The sequence below is a fragment of the Rhincodon typus genome, chromosome 4 (assembly GCF_021869965.1).
Source record: "Rhincodon typus isolate 14 chromosome 4, sRhiTyp1.1, whole genome shotgun sequence".
Taxonomy (NCBI): Eukaryota; Metazoa; Chordata; class Chondrichthyes; order Orectolobiformes; family Rhincodontidae; genus Rhincodon; species Rhincodon typus.
Genome location: NC_063335.1, coordinates 58,734,530 through 58,752,052, shown reverse-complemented (window position 1 = coordinate 58,752,052; position 17,523 = coordinate 58,734,530). Strand labels below are relative to the sequence as shown.

The 17,523-nt window shown below is 40.1% G+C and overlaps 1 protein-coding gene across 1 annotated transcript in view; it reads left to right on the top strand.

The window, feature by feature from the left end:
* The window catches only part of LOC125482971 (zinc finger protein ZFPM2-like), a 335,207-nt gene extending 318,841 nt beyond the window's left edge, over positions 1-16,366 (top strand). The window contains exon 5 of the mRNA XM_048596117.1: positions 16,262-16,366. Within this exon, the coding sequence (XP_048452074.1) occupies positions 16,262-16,366 (105 nt within the window). The remainder of the gene's footprint in view (positions 1-16,261) is intronic.
* Positions 16,367-17,523: the final 1,157 nt, after the last annotated feature.

The following is a 17,523-nucleotide window of genomic DNA, read 5'->3' as shown; positions in this document are numbered from 1 at the left end:
GTTCTGGCCTTCCCCAACATCTGGGAACATTGTTCCCACATCTAGCCTTTCCCGTCCCAACAGGATTTCATATGTTTCCGAGATCCCCCCTCATTCTTCCAGTGAGTACAAGCCCAGTTGATCCAACATTTCTTCATATGTCAGTCCTGCCATCCAGGGAATCAGCCTGGTAAACCTTCACTGGACTCCCTCAATAGCAAGAACACCCTTTCTCAGACTAGGAGACCAAAACTGCACACAATACTCAAGGTGTGGCCTCACCAAGGCCTCACCTGTATGACTGCAGCAAGACATCCCTACTCCTGTACTCAAATCCTCTCGCTATGAAGGCTAGCAAGCCAATAGCTTTCCTCACCACCTGCTGCACCTGCATGTCAATCTTCAGTGACTGTTCTACCATGAAGCCCAAGTCTCATTGCACCTCACCTTTTCCTAAACTGCCACCATTCAGATAATAATCTGCCTTCCTGTTTTTGCCACCAAAGTGGATAATTTCACATTTATTCACATTATATCGATTGCATTTGCCAAATATTTTTCCATTCAGCCAGCCTATCCAAGTCACCCTGCAGCCTTTTAACATCCTCCTCACAGCACACACTGCCACCTAGCTTAGTGTCATCTGCAAATTTGGGGACATTGCATTCAATTCCTTCAACCAAATTGTTATTGTATATTGTGAACAGCTGCGGTCCCAGTACTGAACCCTGTGGCACCCCACTTGTCACTGCCTGCCACTCTGAAAAGGACCCATTTATTTCAACTCTTTGCTTCCAGTCTCCCAACCAGTTCTCTATCCATATCAATACATTACTTCCAATATTATGAGCTTTAATTTTGCTTACTAGTCTTTTGTGTGGAATCTTGTCAAAGAATTTTGAAAGTCCAGATACACAACATCCACTGATTCATCCTTGTCCACTCTACTGGACATTTCCTCAAAAAATTCCAGACTTGATCAATACTATATTCTATATTATTGAATAGTCAAAGCACTTTATCAAGAGTTCAGCTTCCATGAGTCACCTCAGATCGGAATAAATATAAGTGTACCTAATACCTAATACCAAATAATGAATTGCAATGGCATCCCACAAGGTGGATGGATCATGCAGCCACTTATGAAAAGAATGAATGATTTAAGAAAAAACATAATTGTCAGTATAATGTAGTTTAAAGTGTTATCCTGATTGCTGCAGGTATAACTTTGTAAATACATTGGTGAAATTGTTCATTATTTTGATAGTTATATTGAAATGGTAAATGCTTACAATTACAAGTGGCCACTGCACTGGTAAAGAAAGTACTAAGGGGAACATCTTTACAATTCATTAGTAATGAGGAATGTTATTATGTGTGAACGCCAAGGTCTGATTGTAGGTGAAATAAGTGAATCAACACAATGGGACAGCTCATAGGAGGATGAGCCCAGCATACAGATTCTGTGCATAGAGAATAAGCTTCCTCAACATATCAGAACACCAGTGTGTCAGGAAGCTTGGAGTTTTGTCATGCGATGGGAGACATTTGCAACTTGTTGGAATAAGACTTGTTGATAAATGGAACTCATGGCTACGTTTTACCAAAGTTCACGAAATTCTTATCAAATTGATTACCTCTAGATTTCTCCAACACTCTGTTGCATATATTTATAGGGTCTCACAATCAACAATCCAAAGTTTGATGAGTTGTTATTTGCCGCAACCATGAATTATGTATATTTTTTAAATGACTCCAATCAGAATGAGGATCCCTCAAGATTACAACATTGACTGGCTTCCCATAGCTGCAGAGCATCATATTACATACAGACAATAAAAATGTATTCTAGATGAAGTAGACATAGTCTTCAAATACAAAGCTTCCACTCCACTGTGCAGTTGGTGTATGTCCATATATAGATGTCAATGTGGGTGTATAAAAACGACCTCATCCCAAACTACTTATTTTTGGTTTTACCCTGGGTATTCAAATGGCAGGATGGATAGCCTAGAAACTTAGGTGGAGAAATGGTGATGGAATTTAATCTGGATAAATGTGAATGTGATGCATTTGAAAGATCTATTGCAGGAGGGAAGTATACAGTAAATGGCAGAACCATTAGAAGTATTAAAATACAGAGGGAGCTCTATATAGAGGCAGGTCGACAGTTGCCTGAAAGTGGCAATACAAGTAGTCAAGAGGCATATGGCATGCTTGCCTTTATTGTTGGGTGCATGAAGTATAAAAATTTGCAAGTCATATTGCAGCTGTATAGAACCTTGAGCCACATTTGGAATATTGCATACAGTTCTAGAGTACCAGAAATATGTGGAGACTTTGGACAGGGTACCGAAAAAGTTTACCAGGGTGTTGCCAGGTTGGAGAGTATTAGCTATGCGGAGAGATTGGACAACCTTGGTTGTCTTCACATGAATATGGAGACTGAGGGGCAACCTCAAAGAAGTTTACAAAATATTGAGAGGCATTGATAGAATATATAGTCAGAATCTTTCCCAGGGTTGAAACGTCAATTACTAGGAGACATTGGCTTAAGATGAAAATAGATGTGAGAGGCAAGTTTGAATGTGCTGCCAGAGGAGGTGGTAGAAGCAGATATGGTACCAATTTTTAAGAGGCATCTTGAAAAATATGCAAGTAATACAGGGATACGCATCGTGTAAAGGCAAAAAACGTTTAGTTTAGAAAGCTGTCATGTGTCAGAACAAGGTTGGCAGGCTGAAGGGCCTGTTCAGTGCTTTACTGTTTTTTTGTTCTTTGTAAAGAGTTTTTTCTCACTACAGTCTTTTTATATCAGTAGCCTGTCCTGAAGCTGTGCTGTCTTGTTTTAGATTCCCCAGCAATCTCTTAGAAATCACCCAGTCAAGGCCCTTCAGAATCTTGGAATTTTCAATGTCATCATCTCATTCTTCTAAGCTCCAGATAATATCAACTCATTTGTGTCTCATTCCAGGGATCAATTTAGTGAAACTTCGGTCTACAGTTTCTAATGCAAGTACATTTTTCCATAAATATGGAGATCAAAATTGAACACAGTATTCCAAATGCGATCCAACCAAAGAAGTAAATCGTTCAGCTCAATGAATGTGCTTGCCAGTTAATAAGACCATGGGTGAGAAACGATGTACTGGCACTGGAGGGAGTGCAGAGGAGATTCACTGGGTTGATTCCAGAGTTGAGAGGGTTGGCTTATGAGGAGAGACTGAATATACTGGGATTATATCCATTGGAATTTAGAAGAATGAAGGGGGATCTTATAGAAACATATGAAATTATGAAGGGACTGGATAAGATAAAAGCAGGAAAGTTGTTTCCGCTGGCAGGTGAAACTAGGACAAGACAGCATAGTCTCAGAATTAGGTGGAGCAGATTTAGGACTGAATTGAGGAGGAACTTCTTTGCCCAAAGGGTTGTCAATCTGTGAAATTCCCTGCCCAGTGAAGTAGTTGAGGCTTCCTCATTGAATGTTTTTAAAGCTAAGATCGATAATTTTTTGAACAGTAACGGAATTATGGGTTACGATGAGAGAGTGGGTAAGTGGAGCTGAGGCCACAGGAAGATCAGCCATGATCTTATTGAATGGTGGTGTGGGCTCGAAGGACCAGATGGTGTACTCCTGCTCCTGGTTCTGATGTTCTTATGTTCTTATGATCTGATAATCCTCAACTCCATTTTTGTGCCTTTTCCCCATAACCCTTGATTCTATTACTGATTAAAAATATTGTCTGTCTTAGCCTTGAATATATTCAATGATCCAATCTCAACAGTCCTTAAAAGCTCTGTACAATTTTAGCAAGATTTTTCCTTTTACAACAACCCCTTTGCAATAAAGACCAACCAGCAAGTTGCCTTCCTAATTGCTTGCTGCATCTGCATGATAACCTTTTGGAATTCTTTGTACAAGTATACTAAGTCCCTTTGAACACCAATATGTACATCTGCTTTTCTGTTCTTATGGTCAAAGTGAATGATCTCACACTTCCCATGTTACACTATACCTGGTGCCATGCTGCCCACTCACTTAACCTATCTATATATCTTGCAGCCTCTTTGTATCCTCCTCACAGCTTGCAATCCAATCTAGCTTTCTATCATCAGCAAATTTAAATATATTACTGTCTGATTACCTCACTCCCAAATATCTTCCCATTATGACTGCATTTCAGAGCCATAAAATTGTAGTGACCTCTTGGTGATCAGTGGTGGAGAGGAGAAGATTTTTTAATAACAGGGTACGAGTCGGAGATTGTTGCCTCAGAGACTGTGACTCCAGTTTTCAGCTTGCAACTTCACTTGTGGTTCCAACCTCCACTTTGGAGAATACTTTTTCAGTCATTTATACAGACTGTAAGTAGCTGGGTTCTTGGTACTGATCCTTATGACCATCACTGGTTACAGCCTGCTAACTTGAAAATGCCCCGTTTACTCTATGTTATCCTTCCTGTCCATTCATCAATCCTTGATCCATGTTAATTTTTAATCTTGACTTCATGAGTCCTTATTTTGTGTATTCATATTTTATTTGGCACCTTGTTGAATGCCTTTTGCAAATCCGAATGTACAGCGTCTACTGGTTCTTCTTTATCTAGATATATCCTCAAAAAAACTGCGATAAATTTATCATAGCTAATTTCCCTTTTGTAAACTCATGCTTGATCTAAATGTAAAGTTATCCACTTTAGTAGCAAAAACAAGAAGGCAAATTATTATCTCAATGGCAAAGATTGTGAAACGGGATGATGCAATAAGACCTGGGGTGTACTTAAACACCAGTCACTGAAAGTAAGCATGTGGGTGTGGCAGGCAGCGAAGAAAGCTAGTGGTACATTGGCCTTCATAGCAAGAGGGATTGAGTACAGGAGTTGGTATGCCTTGCTGCAATTGTACAGTGCCTTGGTGAGACCGAGTATTGTGTTTAGATTTTCTGAAGAAGTATGTTCTGGCTAAGAAGGAAATGCTGTCCTTCTCTGGTCTGATTCTATGTGAGTCCAGACCCACAGTAATGTGGTTGATTTTCAATTGCGCTCTGAAATGGTCTGGAAAGCCACCTAATGTAAGGACAATTGCCAGTGACCCAATGAATAAAAACATTCTTTGCAGCGTTTCAAGCCTTTTCTTTCACTATAATACTATCCCGAGCTTCCTGAGTAATCCATGGATGGATTTTCTGACTGAGAATTTTTATTTTTCAATAGAGTATATTTTCATGAAGATTTTGAAATGTTACTTTAAATGTTTCCCATTGTTTATTTACCACTTTTAGCCTATTTTCCCAATCTATTTAACCAGCTCTCCCCTCACACTATGTAATTGGCTGTGTTTAAGTTCAAGATTCTTGTTTGTGATTGGAGTATGTAATTTTCAAACTTAATGGCTATGTTCACTATTTCCCAGTGGGTCTTTTACCATGGCATTGTTAATTAACCCTGCTTCATTGCACAATACAAAATGTAAAATAGCTTTCTCCCTAGTTAGTTCTATAACATATTGCTCCGGAAAACTGTCATGAAAACATTCTACATACTCATCTTCCATACCACGTTTCCCAAGTTTAATAGATTCTAAATCTGTCTTCACCTGAATTCTCCTCTCCCTCTGCTAGTTCTGTACCCTGACCATATTTGCTGGTGCACTGTTTTGTTTGCACACTCAGTCCCTTCCCTTTATTTTCGGGCTACCATTACATATATCACTATCCTGCACTATTGTCTTGGTCTTTGAATTAAAATTTCCAATTCCCTCTTACATGGCTTCTCCTTCCACTATTTCTTTAAAATCTTCCCTACTGCCCGAGTTAAATCACTCACCAGGACACTGGTCCTTACATGGTGCAGGTGAAGACTGTCAAATTGCACAATTCCCTCTTTCCCCAGTATTGGTACCAATGAAACCCATTTTTTCTACATCAATTTTTCAGCCACACTTTCAACTTTCTGATGCTATTTACCCTATGCTACTTTGCACATCGAACAGGAAGTAAAAAATGCTATTACTTTTGGGAATCTGATCTTATAATTTAGCTCCTAGTTGTTCAGATTCCTTCAGCAGGACATCCTTCCTATGTCATTGGTACACAGATGCAATACACCAACTGAATCTTTTCCCTCCCACTCCAAGTTGCTTTCCAATCCATGAACACTTCTGCAGGGTTTGGGATTCAAGCTCTTGGCTGCAAAGAATTGTATCCTAGTGACCTCCTCCCACAAATTGTATTGTTACCACTTTTGCATTCCTTTTTGCTCCCCATGGTTTAATGGTTCTGTGCAAAATAATGCCATGGTTATCCACCCTGCAGTCCCTGATCTCATCCTCACTGGCTGGAAAAATTTTACATCTCTTGGACAGTTGCAGGGGTGAAGGTTCCTTCTTTGCAAACTCCTGGGTCCCCATACGTGCCTTATACGCAGCTCTACGTATATGTCCGTGAGGACAGACAAAATCTGAAGTACCTAAACTAAGGATTGTGACTGTCTCCTGGAACAAAGTGCCATTTACCGTATCATTGTGTTTGAAGCTCAGAGACCAGCTGATTAACACTGAGCTGAGTTTCCTCAGACTGGAGATACATGCTGCAGTTGTTGTTGTCATAGTTCACGCTGGTATGCACTGACTCCAACGTGCTATAAAAATTCTTCTAATTTCAAAGATATACTTTATTCATAAAACGTATATTTTGTAAGTATTCATAATCACAAAACATAGTTTGGTTCTGTACAGTAGCATAGCAAGGAAACAAACTGCTTTCTGAGGAAGGGTCGCCAGACCCAAAACGTTAACTCTGTTTTCTCCTTCACAGATGCTGCCAGACCTGCTGAGCTTTTCCAGCAACTTTGTTTTTGTTCCACACTTAGAAATATCCCTGTTATCTATCGTTATATTGAATATGTTGACTAATTGAACCATTCATGTAATACTTTTAAATTGCAATATTTCTATTTCCCCTCTACCAATTTAAATTAATGCCACTATTTAGAAGAATAAAATCTCACCAACTTGTCAGTTAGCAGCTCAATTAATTCATGTTTTTGAATATTCATGTCTTAGTGGAGGCTGAAAGAGGTATTACAAGTAGCATCTCCTTCTTTCTCTGCACTGAATTTCCACCTGTGCATCATTCCCAAGTTAGCACTCATTCCTTCTTACAATCAATCTTGTAACCCCAAATTTTTGTCAAACGTATCTGCTTTACTAGAGAGCAGCTAGCTTGTAGTCTGCATGAGTCCTGTACTGTCATAACCTCAGAGGCAGTAGCATCCTCTGAAGTGTCGTCACCATACTGGACCCTCTTCTCTAGTTACCAGGTAGTTAGGAGGCTTCCATTTCCCTTTTCCAAGAGGCATACACTTTGAGACTTGATTGATGTTGAGGCAGTGCCTCTTTTGCAGCTGTCGGTTACAAGTTGACTGGAGAGCTATGTTGGTCTCTGTGTCATTCACTATGCTCTTTTGTGGTACAATAGAAAAGAGAGATATATGAGTGAGAGTCAGGACATATGTGGATGGACAGCAGTAATTTTGTATGTCACTGAAAGAGAGACACGACAATGCATAAGGATAAGGGTGAATGGTAGTGATGAATGGAGTGTTGGGAATGTGAAGAAGTGTGAAGACGGAGAGAGCTGAGTGTACCTGCAAAACAAGCTGAAATGAGATTATGTCCTGGAGTAGGTTTCAGATGGCTGAGTAAAGGGTTACGTTGATGCTAACACCAGGATGTGGGTGAATATATACAGCTTTCCTACTCTGAAAGGTCAGTAAGCCTCTTTCAGATAATGAAATGAGCATGACTCCACTGTACTGGTGCTGAGGACCTCAAGGATAATGTACAGCCATGTGTTATCTGCAGGAAGTTATCAGGAGAGAAGAATATCTCCCAATGTCTTCTAGTAAATTAAACATTTAATGAGTAAAAGCTAAAGCAAGGCACAACTTCGAATGCCTGGACTTCATTCTGCTAATTCCTTCCATTGTGCTCTCAACTCAATTCAAATTGCATTTTTGGAGTGGACCTTAAAATATGCGAATTGGGATTGCCTCATACAGATCATCATCATGCACATAGAGAGACGATGACCCAGTGGTGTTATTGCTAGCCTATTAATCCATACGCTTAATATTCAGTGGATCTGAATACAGATCCCACCCTAATGGTGGAATTTGAATCCAATAAAATAAAGTCTGGAATTAAGAATCTACTGATGGCCATGAAACCATTGTTGATTGTCACAAAAACCCATCTGGTTCTTTGATGTCCTTCTGGGAAGAAAATCTGCCATCCTCATCTCGTCTGGCCTACATGTGACTCCAGACCCATAACAATATGGTTAACTCTCAGTTGCCTTCTGAAACGGCCTAGCAAGCCATTCAGTTGTACAAATCACTACAAAGTCTCAAAGAAATGAAACCAAGTGGATAATCCTGTTGACCCTGAAAAATCCTCTTCACTAACATGTGGGGGCTAGTGCCAAAATTTGATGAGCTTTCTCACAGATTAATCAAGCAAAAGCCTGACATGGTCATACTCATGGAATCATTCATCAGACAATGTCCCAGACACCACCATCACCAGGCCTGGATATGTCCTGTCCTACCAGCAGGACAGAACCAGCAAAGGTGGTGGCACAGTGGTATACAGTCGGGAGGGAGACTTCCAGTTTCCCTGGATACATTTATTTCAACATTTATTCCAAATGTCACACAGTATCATGGCTTCAGTTTAAACGTGGGCAAGGAAACCTCCTGCTCATTGCCACATACCATCCTCCCTCAGCTGACGAACTGTTATTCCTCCATGTTGAACAACACTTGGAAGAAGCACTGAGGATGGCAAAGACACAAAATATCCAGCAATACCACTGAGGGAGCTGGTTGGGTCCTCAAGGATAAAGCTGCTAGACTGGGTCTGTGGAAGTGGTGAGGGAACCAACAAGATGGAACAATATATTTGACCTCATCCTTACCAGTCTGCCAGACGCAGATATATTTGTTCATGACAGTTTCAGTAAGAGTAACCACTGCACACAGTCATTGTGGAGACAAAGTCCCTCCAACACATTGAGAATAACCATCATGTTGTGTGGCATTATGACTGTGCTAAATGGAACAGATGTAACAATTCAAGACTGGGCATCCATGAGGCACTGTGAGCTATCAACAGCAGCAGAACTGTACTCCAGCACAATCTGTAATGAGGTTGTTGACTTGCTCGCCGAGCTGGCTTGTTTTCATTCAGACGTTTCGTCACCATGCGAGGTGATAGCATCAGTGCAGCCTCTGATTAAGTGATGTTATTCTACTCCGTTTGGAATTTATACTGTCTGGTCCATTATGGTGAGTAGTGTCATTTGCAGTTTTGACGTGAATGGGTTTGTATATAAGGTCCAATTCTAAATGTTTGTTGATTGCATTACACGTGGAGAACCAGGCCTTTAGGAATTCCCGTGCATGTCTATGTTCGGTTTGGGCTACGATGGTTACCTTATCTCAGTTAAACTGATGGCCTTCATTATCTGAGTGTACCAATATTAAGGAGAGTTTGTCATGCTATTTTGCTGCTAGCTGATATTCAAGTATTCTGATGGCTAGTTTCCTTCCTGTCTGTCTGATGTAATGTTTGTGGCAGTCGTTTTGTAAACCATGTTGGTTCTGCATGCTGTGGGAATGGGGTCTTTAATCCTTGTGAGTGTTTGTCGTAAAGTGGCTATGGGCTTGTGTGCTACAATGATTCCTAGTGGTCTTAGGAGTCTTGTTGTCAGTTCTGAAATGTTCTTGATGTATGGCAGTGTGGCCAGTGTGTTAGGGCATACTGCATCTTCCAGCCCAAAGCCACTCTACGACAAACACTCACAAGGATGAAAGACCCCATTCCCACAACATGCAGAACCAACGTGGTTTACACAATACCATGCAACAACTGCCACAAATATTACATCGGACAGACAGGAAGAAAACTAACCATCAGAATACATGAACATCAGCTAGCAGCAAAACGGCACGACAAACTCTCCTTATTAAAGGTACACTCAGACAAGGTAACCATAGTAGCCCAAGCCAAACATAGACATGCACGGAAATTCCTAGAGGCATCGTTCTTCACCCATGATGCAATCAACAAACATATAGAATTGGACCCCATATACAAACTCATACAGATCAAAACCGGAAATGACACTACTCACCATAACGGACCAGATAGTATAAATTCCAAGCGGAGTAGAATAACATCACTTCATCGGAGGCTTCCACTGATGATGTAACCTCGCATGGCAGCAAAAAATTTGAATGAAAACAAGCCAGCTCAGTGAGCAAGTCAACAACCTCACGCACAACCCGAGCTACAGATCTTTGATAATAAGGTGTAGAGCTGGATGAACACAGCAGACCAGGCAGCATCAGAGGAGCAGGAAAGCTGACGTTTCGGGTCTGGACCCTTCTTCAGAAAATCTTTGCCAAAACTTTAAACAATCTGTATTCTCATGGCACAGCATACCCTGTGTTCAACCATTACCATCAAGCCAGCAGATGAACTCTGGTTCAATAGACTGCAGGAGGGCATGCCAGGAGCAGCACAAGGTACATGTGAAGACAAGGTGCCAACCTGCTGAAGCCTCCAAACCAGACTTACATTCATGCCAAACAGCATAAGCAGCATGTGATGGAAAAAGCTAAGCGATCCCACATCCAATGGATCAGACCTAAGCTCTGCAGTGCAGCCACATGCAGTTATGAATGGTAGTTAATAATTAAACATCTCACTGGAGGAAGAGGCTCCACTAATATCCCCATTCTCAATGATGGAAGCCCAGTACGTCAATGCAAAAAGATGAAGGTTTCGCAGAAATCTTCAGCCAGAAGTGCCAAGTGGATGATTCACTGAGGCTTCCTTCGGAGGTCCCCAGTTTTACAGATACCAGTCTTCAACCAATTTGATTCACTTCATGTGACATCAAGAAACGATTGTAGATGCTGGATACTTCAAAGGCTACAGTCACTGCCAACATTTCAGAAGGTGAGTTACTCACCACAGTATTTCTCGCCTGTGACCCGCTGTTGTAGCCACTGTGTTTATGTGTTGGATCCAGTTGAGTTTCTGGTCAATGGTAACCTTAAGGATGTTGATAGTGGGATAATTCAGTGATGGCAACATCATTGAATATCAAGGGATAGTAGTTAGACTGTTTCTTATTGATTGTAGTCATAGTCTGGAATTCCTATGGTGTGAATGTTACTTATGACTTGTCAGCTCTTGCCTGGATATTGTTTTATTTGAACATGGTGTACTTCAGTATTTGAGGAGTCACGAATTGTGCTGAACATTGTGTACCCATCGGTGAACATCCCCACTTCTGAACTTATGATAGAGAGAACGTCATTGATGAAGCAGCTGAAGATGTTTTGGCCTAGAGCACGGCCCCAAGGGATGGCTGCATAGATGTCCTGGAGCTGAGATAACTGACATCCAACAACAATAACTATCTTCCTATTTGCCAGTTACGACTCCAACCAGTGGAGAGTTGACCCTTTAATACCATTGATTGCAATTTTGCTAGGGCTCGTTGATGCCACAGCAGGCTTGATATCAAGGCCTGTCACTGTCACCTCACCTCTTCAGGTATTTTGACCCAGCACAAAAACAAAGTTTTGAACCAAAGCTGTAATGAGGTCAGGAGCTGAGTGGTCCTGGCAGAATTCAATCTGGGCATCACTGATCAGGTCATTGCTGAGCATGTACTGCTTAAAAGCACTGTTGATGACAACTTCCATCATTTTACTGATGATCGAGAGTAGAATGATGGGGCGGTAATTAACTGGGTTGGATTTATCCTGCTTTTTATATACAGACATACCTGAGCAATTTTGCATATTGTTGGATAGATGCCAGTGTTGTGACTGTACTGGAAGAGCTTGGCTAGAGGAACGACAAGTTCTGGAGCACAAATCTTCAGCAGCATGGTGGCACAGTGATTAGCACCGCTGCCTCACAGTGCCAGGGACCCGGGTTTGATTCCAGTCTTGGGTGACTGTCTGCATGGAGTTTGTACGCTCCTTCTGTATCTTCATGGGCTTCCTTTGGGTGCTCATGTTTCCTCCCACAGTCCAAAGATGTGCTGGTTCGGTGGATTGGCCATGTTTTAAAAAAAAAGGACCGTGGTATCCCGAGATGTGCAGGTTAGTTGGATCAGCCAAGATTAAAAAAAAAAACTTGTGGTGTTATGGAATGGCTCTGGGTGGGATGCTGTATGGAGGCTACAGACTTGATGGGCTGAATGCTGTTTGGTTGCATCACCAGGTTGACATTTCATTTTTAGACTTGCTTGGTGCTGCTCCTAGCATCCCCTCCTGAACTCACCAATGAACCAGGATTGATCCTCTGGCTTGATTGTAATGGTTGAGTGGGGTATAGGCTGAGCAATGAGGTTGTATATTGTGCTGGAGTACATTGCTACTGCTGTTGATGGACCACAGCACCTCATGGATGCCCAGTCTTGAGTTGCTAGATCGATTTGAAGCCTGTCCATACAGCATGGTGATAGCACCACACAATACAGTAGAGGTTATACTCAATGTGAAGGCAGGACTTTGACTCCATAAGGACTGTACAGTGATCATTCTTGCCAATACTACAAAGAACAATACAGCACAGGAACAGGCCCTTTGGCCCTCCAAGCCTGCGCTGAGACATTTTGCCCTTCCACACTAAACTATCTTCACTTACAGGATCCATATGTCTCCATTCCCTTCCTGTTCATTTATTCATCCAAGTGCTTCTTGAATGCTGCTATTGTAATACTGTCAGAGACAGATGCATTTGCAGCCAGCAGATTTGTGAGGATGAGGTCATGTACATTTTTCCCTCTTGTTTTTGTCCTCAGCACCTACTACAGACCCAGTCTGGCCGCTATTTCCTTTAGGATCCAACAGCTTGATCAGTCATGCTGCTGCTGAGCCACTCTTAATGGTGAACATTGAACAGTATACATTTTGTGCCCTTTCCACCCTCAGTGCTTCTTCCAACTGTTGTTCAACTTGGAAGAGCACTGATTAGTGGAAGGAGGACGGTATGTGGTAAACAGCAGGTGGTTATTTTGTTTAATCTATGTTTAACCTGAAGCCATCAGATTTCATGGGGCCTGGAGTCAATGTTGAGCAATCCCAGGGCAACTGCCTGCCAACTATATACCATGGTGCAACTGCCTTTGCTGAGTCTGTCCTGCCAGTGCGACAGGACATATTCAGGGATAGCGATGGTGGTGTCTCGGACATTGCATATAAGGTATGATTCGGTGAGTATGACTGCTTGACTAGCCTGTGAGACAGCTGTCCCAATTTTGACATTAGCCCCCAGATGTTAGTGAGGAGGACTTTGCAATGTCAACAAGGCTGTTTCTGCCATTGTCTTTTCTGGAGCCCAAGTCAACACCAGGTGGTCTGTCAGTTTCATTTCTTTGAGACTTTGTAGCAATTTGTACAACTGAAGGACTTGTTAAGACATTTCGAAGGGTAATTGAGAGTCAACCACATTGCTGTGGGTCTGGAGTTACATATAGGCCAGACAAGATATGCAATCATAGCACCTGTGATGTCACTGTTGGGATACTGTAGGTAGCTTTCTGTATTGAAGAACAATGTTTTGGATGCTTGCTTATTGCCGCTGCAGAATCCATGTTCAATATTAGATCTAATTCTGCTGCTGGAAATCATTTATTAAATAATACAGACTGGGCTAAAGTTACATCAGAAACCAATTTAAGATCATTGGTCTGGTTCGCTGTATGATGCATTTGTGTATGTTAGAAGCTGCATATGTTATAAAACACAGACCCTATTTAATGTCTGCAAAAGGAATTTGTACACATATTTCACCCTTTTCATGACAGAAAAATGGGATCATGGAGACTGCTAATGTCTGTTGCAATACCCTCACCAATCAGCATCTATTTAGTCTGAGAATTTAGGTTCGTAGTTCTTGCTACCTGTCCATGCTGATATTGATCCAAACAATCAGTACACTCCTCGCATGCTGTACAAATTGGTGAACCTTTTTTCAAGTGTGTTTTTTTTTTGTGCTGTAGTCCTGATGAATGCAAAACAAAAAACTTCAACTTCTTGTTTCCTTTTGGCAAAGTTTAAATATAATATTAGATAAAAATGAGAGGTTTACGCTGTTGCAAAGAAGGCAGTGTGCCTGTTCTGGGAGAGTTTAGAAATCAACAAAGGACAATCAAAATATTGATTAAAAAAGAAGAAGAAGAAATTAGTCAGGAATATGAAATAGATTATAAAAACATTTAAACAATGTAATAATACAATACAATACAGCTCAGGAACCGGCACTTCAGCTCACCAAGCCTGCACCAATTCCTATCCTTATTTAGACCCATTACATATTGCCCATTTACAAACTTATAAAGAGGATAGTAGCTAAAATAAATGTTGGTCCCATAGAGGCAGAGAAGTGATCATGGGATTGTGCAGAGAAATTAACCAAATATTTTCTCTGGCCCTCACAGTAGCAGACACAAATTACACATAATGGAGGACAATCAATTGGCTCATAAAAACAAATAATAAAGGAATTAATATTAGCAGAGAAAAAGTATCAGACACATTTGGGGAAATAAAAGTTGAAAAATTCCCCAGGACTTGACAATCACATTTAGGCTTACAAATTTATGGAAACATTTTAAAGGAATTTTTAACAATAGATTTATAAAATCACAGCATGATCTGACAGATTCAACATCGTTTCTCGAAAGAGAACACATTTGTCAAATTTATTAGAGATTTTGAGGCTTTAACTTTAGGGGAGCCAGTAGATGTACTCTACTTAGTTTGCCAAATAGCATTTGATAAAGTACAACATGAAGTTTAAGATACAAAATTAGGTCTCAAGAAATTAGTGTAATATATTAACATGGAATGAAGGATTAGTTAATGACAGGAACAGAGGAGTGGTAAATGGGGCATTTTCAAATTGCCAATAATTAGTGGGGCGCTGCAAGGATCATTCCACACTCTCAGTTACTTACAATCTATGTTAATGATTTAGACAATAATCTGAGAAGAATGTATCCAAATTTGTTGATGTCACAAAACTTTATGATAATCTATGCTACAGGAGGACACTGAACAGCTGCAGAGACACAGACACATTAAATAAATAGAAAACAAATTGACAAATGAGTCTAAAGTGGAAATGTATAAGTTTTATTTTGATGGCAGTATAATTATAAAACAGGAAAAATGTAAATGTTAATTTAGAGAGACTTGGGTATTCATACAAAGTTAACATGCGGACACAGCAAGCAATTTGGAAGGGAACTAGTATGTTGGCTTTTATTGTAAAGCGAATGAAGTACAAGAAGAAAGAAGGCTTATTCCAATCATAGAGGGCTTTGGAGAGATGACACCTGAAATACTGTCTCAATTTCTAAGGAAGGATTTATTAACCTAGGAGGCACTATCAAATTGGTTCCTAGGATAAAAGGGTTTTCCAATGATGGAAGACTGAGTATATTGTTATATTCTAGCTGACCTTTAGAACAATAAGAAATTATCTCCTTGCAATATACAAAACTCTGAAAGGGCTTGATAGGGCAGACACTGAGAGATTGTTTTCACTGATTGAGAAACAAAGTCATGGAATACAGTCCTTTCTGCTATAATGCGATAGTTGCGCTCTTGTACGACTTTACACTGTAGAAAATCGTGCAATAAAAATAACGGCTTATGAAAAAAATAGGGTCGGGGTAGACCACCAAAAATATTACTCAACATCGAAAAGAATATAGTAGTTAGCCTAACACAAAAGATAGCACAGTTTAAATAAATGTTAGATTCATACCTAGTAATGAAATAATACAGTAAATTTAACACTTTACCTTGAAAAAATTTGAATACAACTTGATGGGAGAGGAGGATAGTTTTGTGGTTGCTGAATTGTTAAGACAGGGGCTGAGAGTCATCATCACCATCATCATCACCATCATCATCACCTTCAGGTGCAGTTCTAGTTACAGGGTTAGGTTGAAAGATAGTTAATCCAGAAGTGAATGGCGACGGTTCATTGTCTTCTGACTGTTTCTTGGGGGTTGGCTTAAAAAAGACATCTATTTTTGCTGCTTTGCCATTTTTCTTCTTTCATAAAGAAGTTATTCATATGGTGCCGAATAAGACCTTATTCCACAAATTGCTATCCTGCTGGGTTCTACATTGTAATCATTGTCTTCTAAGAGCTGTAACTGCTTCTCAACTTCCCTCAGGATAGAAGAGAAAAGAGAAGTGGAAAGCTCTCGTGGTGCTGCTTCCTGGACTTCACCTTCTTCATCTCCACCTTCCAATTCCCCCTCAGCGACAAATTTTTGTAGATCAGCTATAGAGAGGTCTTCACAATAGGACTCCAGCAGCTCTTCATCCTCACTCTTGACATGTGATGTCGACGTGGAGACTCTGTTGGCATGAAAATTTTATTCCACTAAACACCATAACACTTAAAATGTTGGGGATGGAATCACGTAATAGGCAACACATGCATGCGAAAATTCGCGTTTTACGAACAGCATTCACTTATTCAATCGCCGATTGATGAAACATGCATGATCGCAGAAATGACTGTAGTTTATGCTGTTGACTGGGTGCAGCTTCAGGAGAATAGGTTGTTTATTTAGGACTGAAGTGAGGAGAAATTTCTTCATTTGGAAGGTTGTAAATCTTTGAAAAACTTAATTCCAGAGTGTTGTGATTGCTCCATTGATGAGTATATTCAAAGGTGGAAAAGGCAGACCTTCGATCTCACAGTGAATCAGGAGGTAATTGCTTTCCTTGGTTAAAATTCTGAAGGATTCACAAAATAAAATATGTGTTAAACTATCCATACTGTGAACTTTGGTCCTTTGAATTATTTTTACTTTTCTTTTGCTAATGTTTGTGGCCATTAGTTGACAGATGTTAAGTTGTTCAATGTAATATTTTACATTTCAACATGCCATTTCATATCAACATTATGTATAAGATACCAAGTAAAGCTTGCTTTACTCTGTCTAGCTCTAACATCAGAAGATTTAAATCACTCTTCCTAAATTGCTTGTGACTTATTTGCTTCTAAAGTGCTTTGTGATTGTATGGTAATTTCTATTTTACATCCTAATTATTACATTAATAATTAAGCCCTCTAATTAATACAACGTATTGCACAGGAATCATAAATAGCAATAATTGTGATAAGTACTCTGAATAATCAATAATGTGTATTTCCAAACTAGTGGTCTTCACTTGACATTCTGCAAGGATATATGTTCGAATTAAAGTGCTTATCAGAGTGAACGTAACTTAAGTTTTGGGTTATATTGCTACTTTCATACACTGTACCATTAGAATAACACTTATTCATGATCCAATCCAAATTCCAAAGCTAAATATATGTACCTGTGCAATACCTGCTTTCAACAGACTTACCTCATTGTAAGTACTTCCTAAAAACTGAGCAAACTGTCCAAAAACTGTCCACTGTCTGATAGATAACATT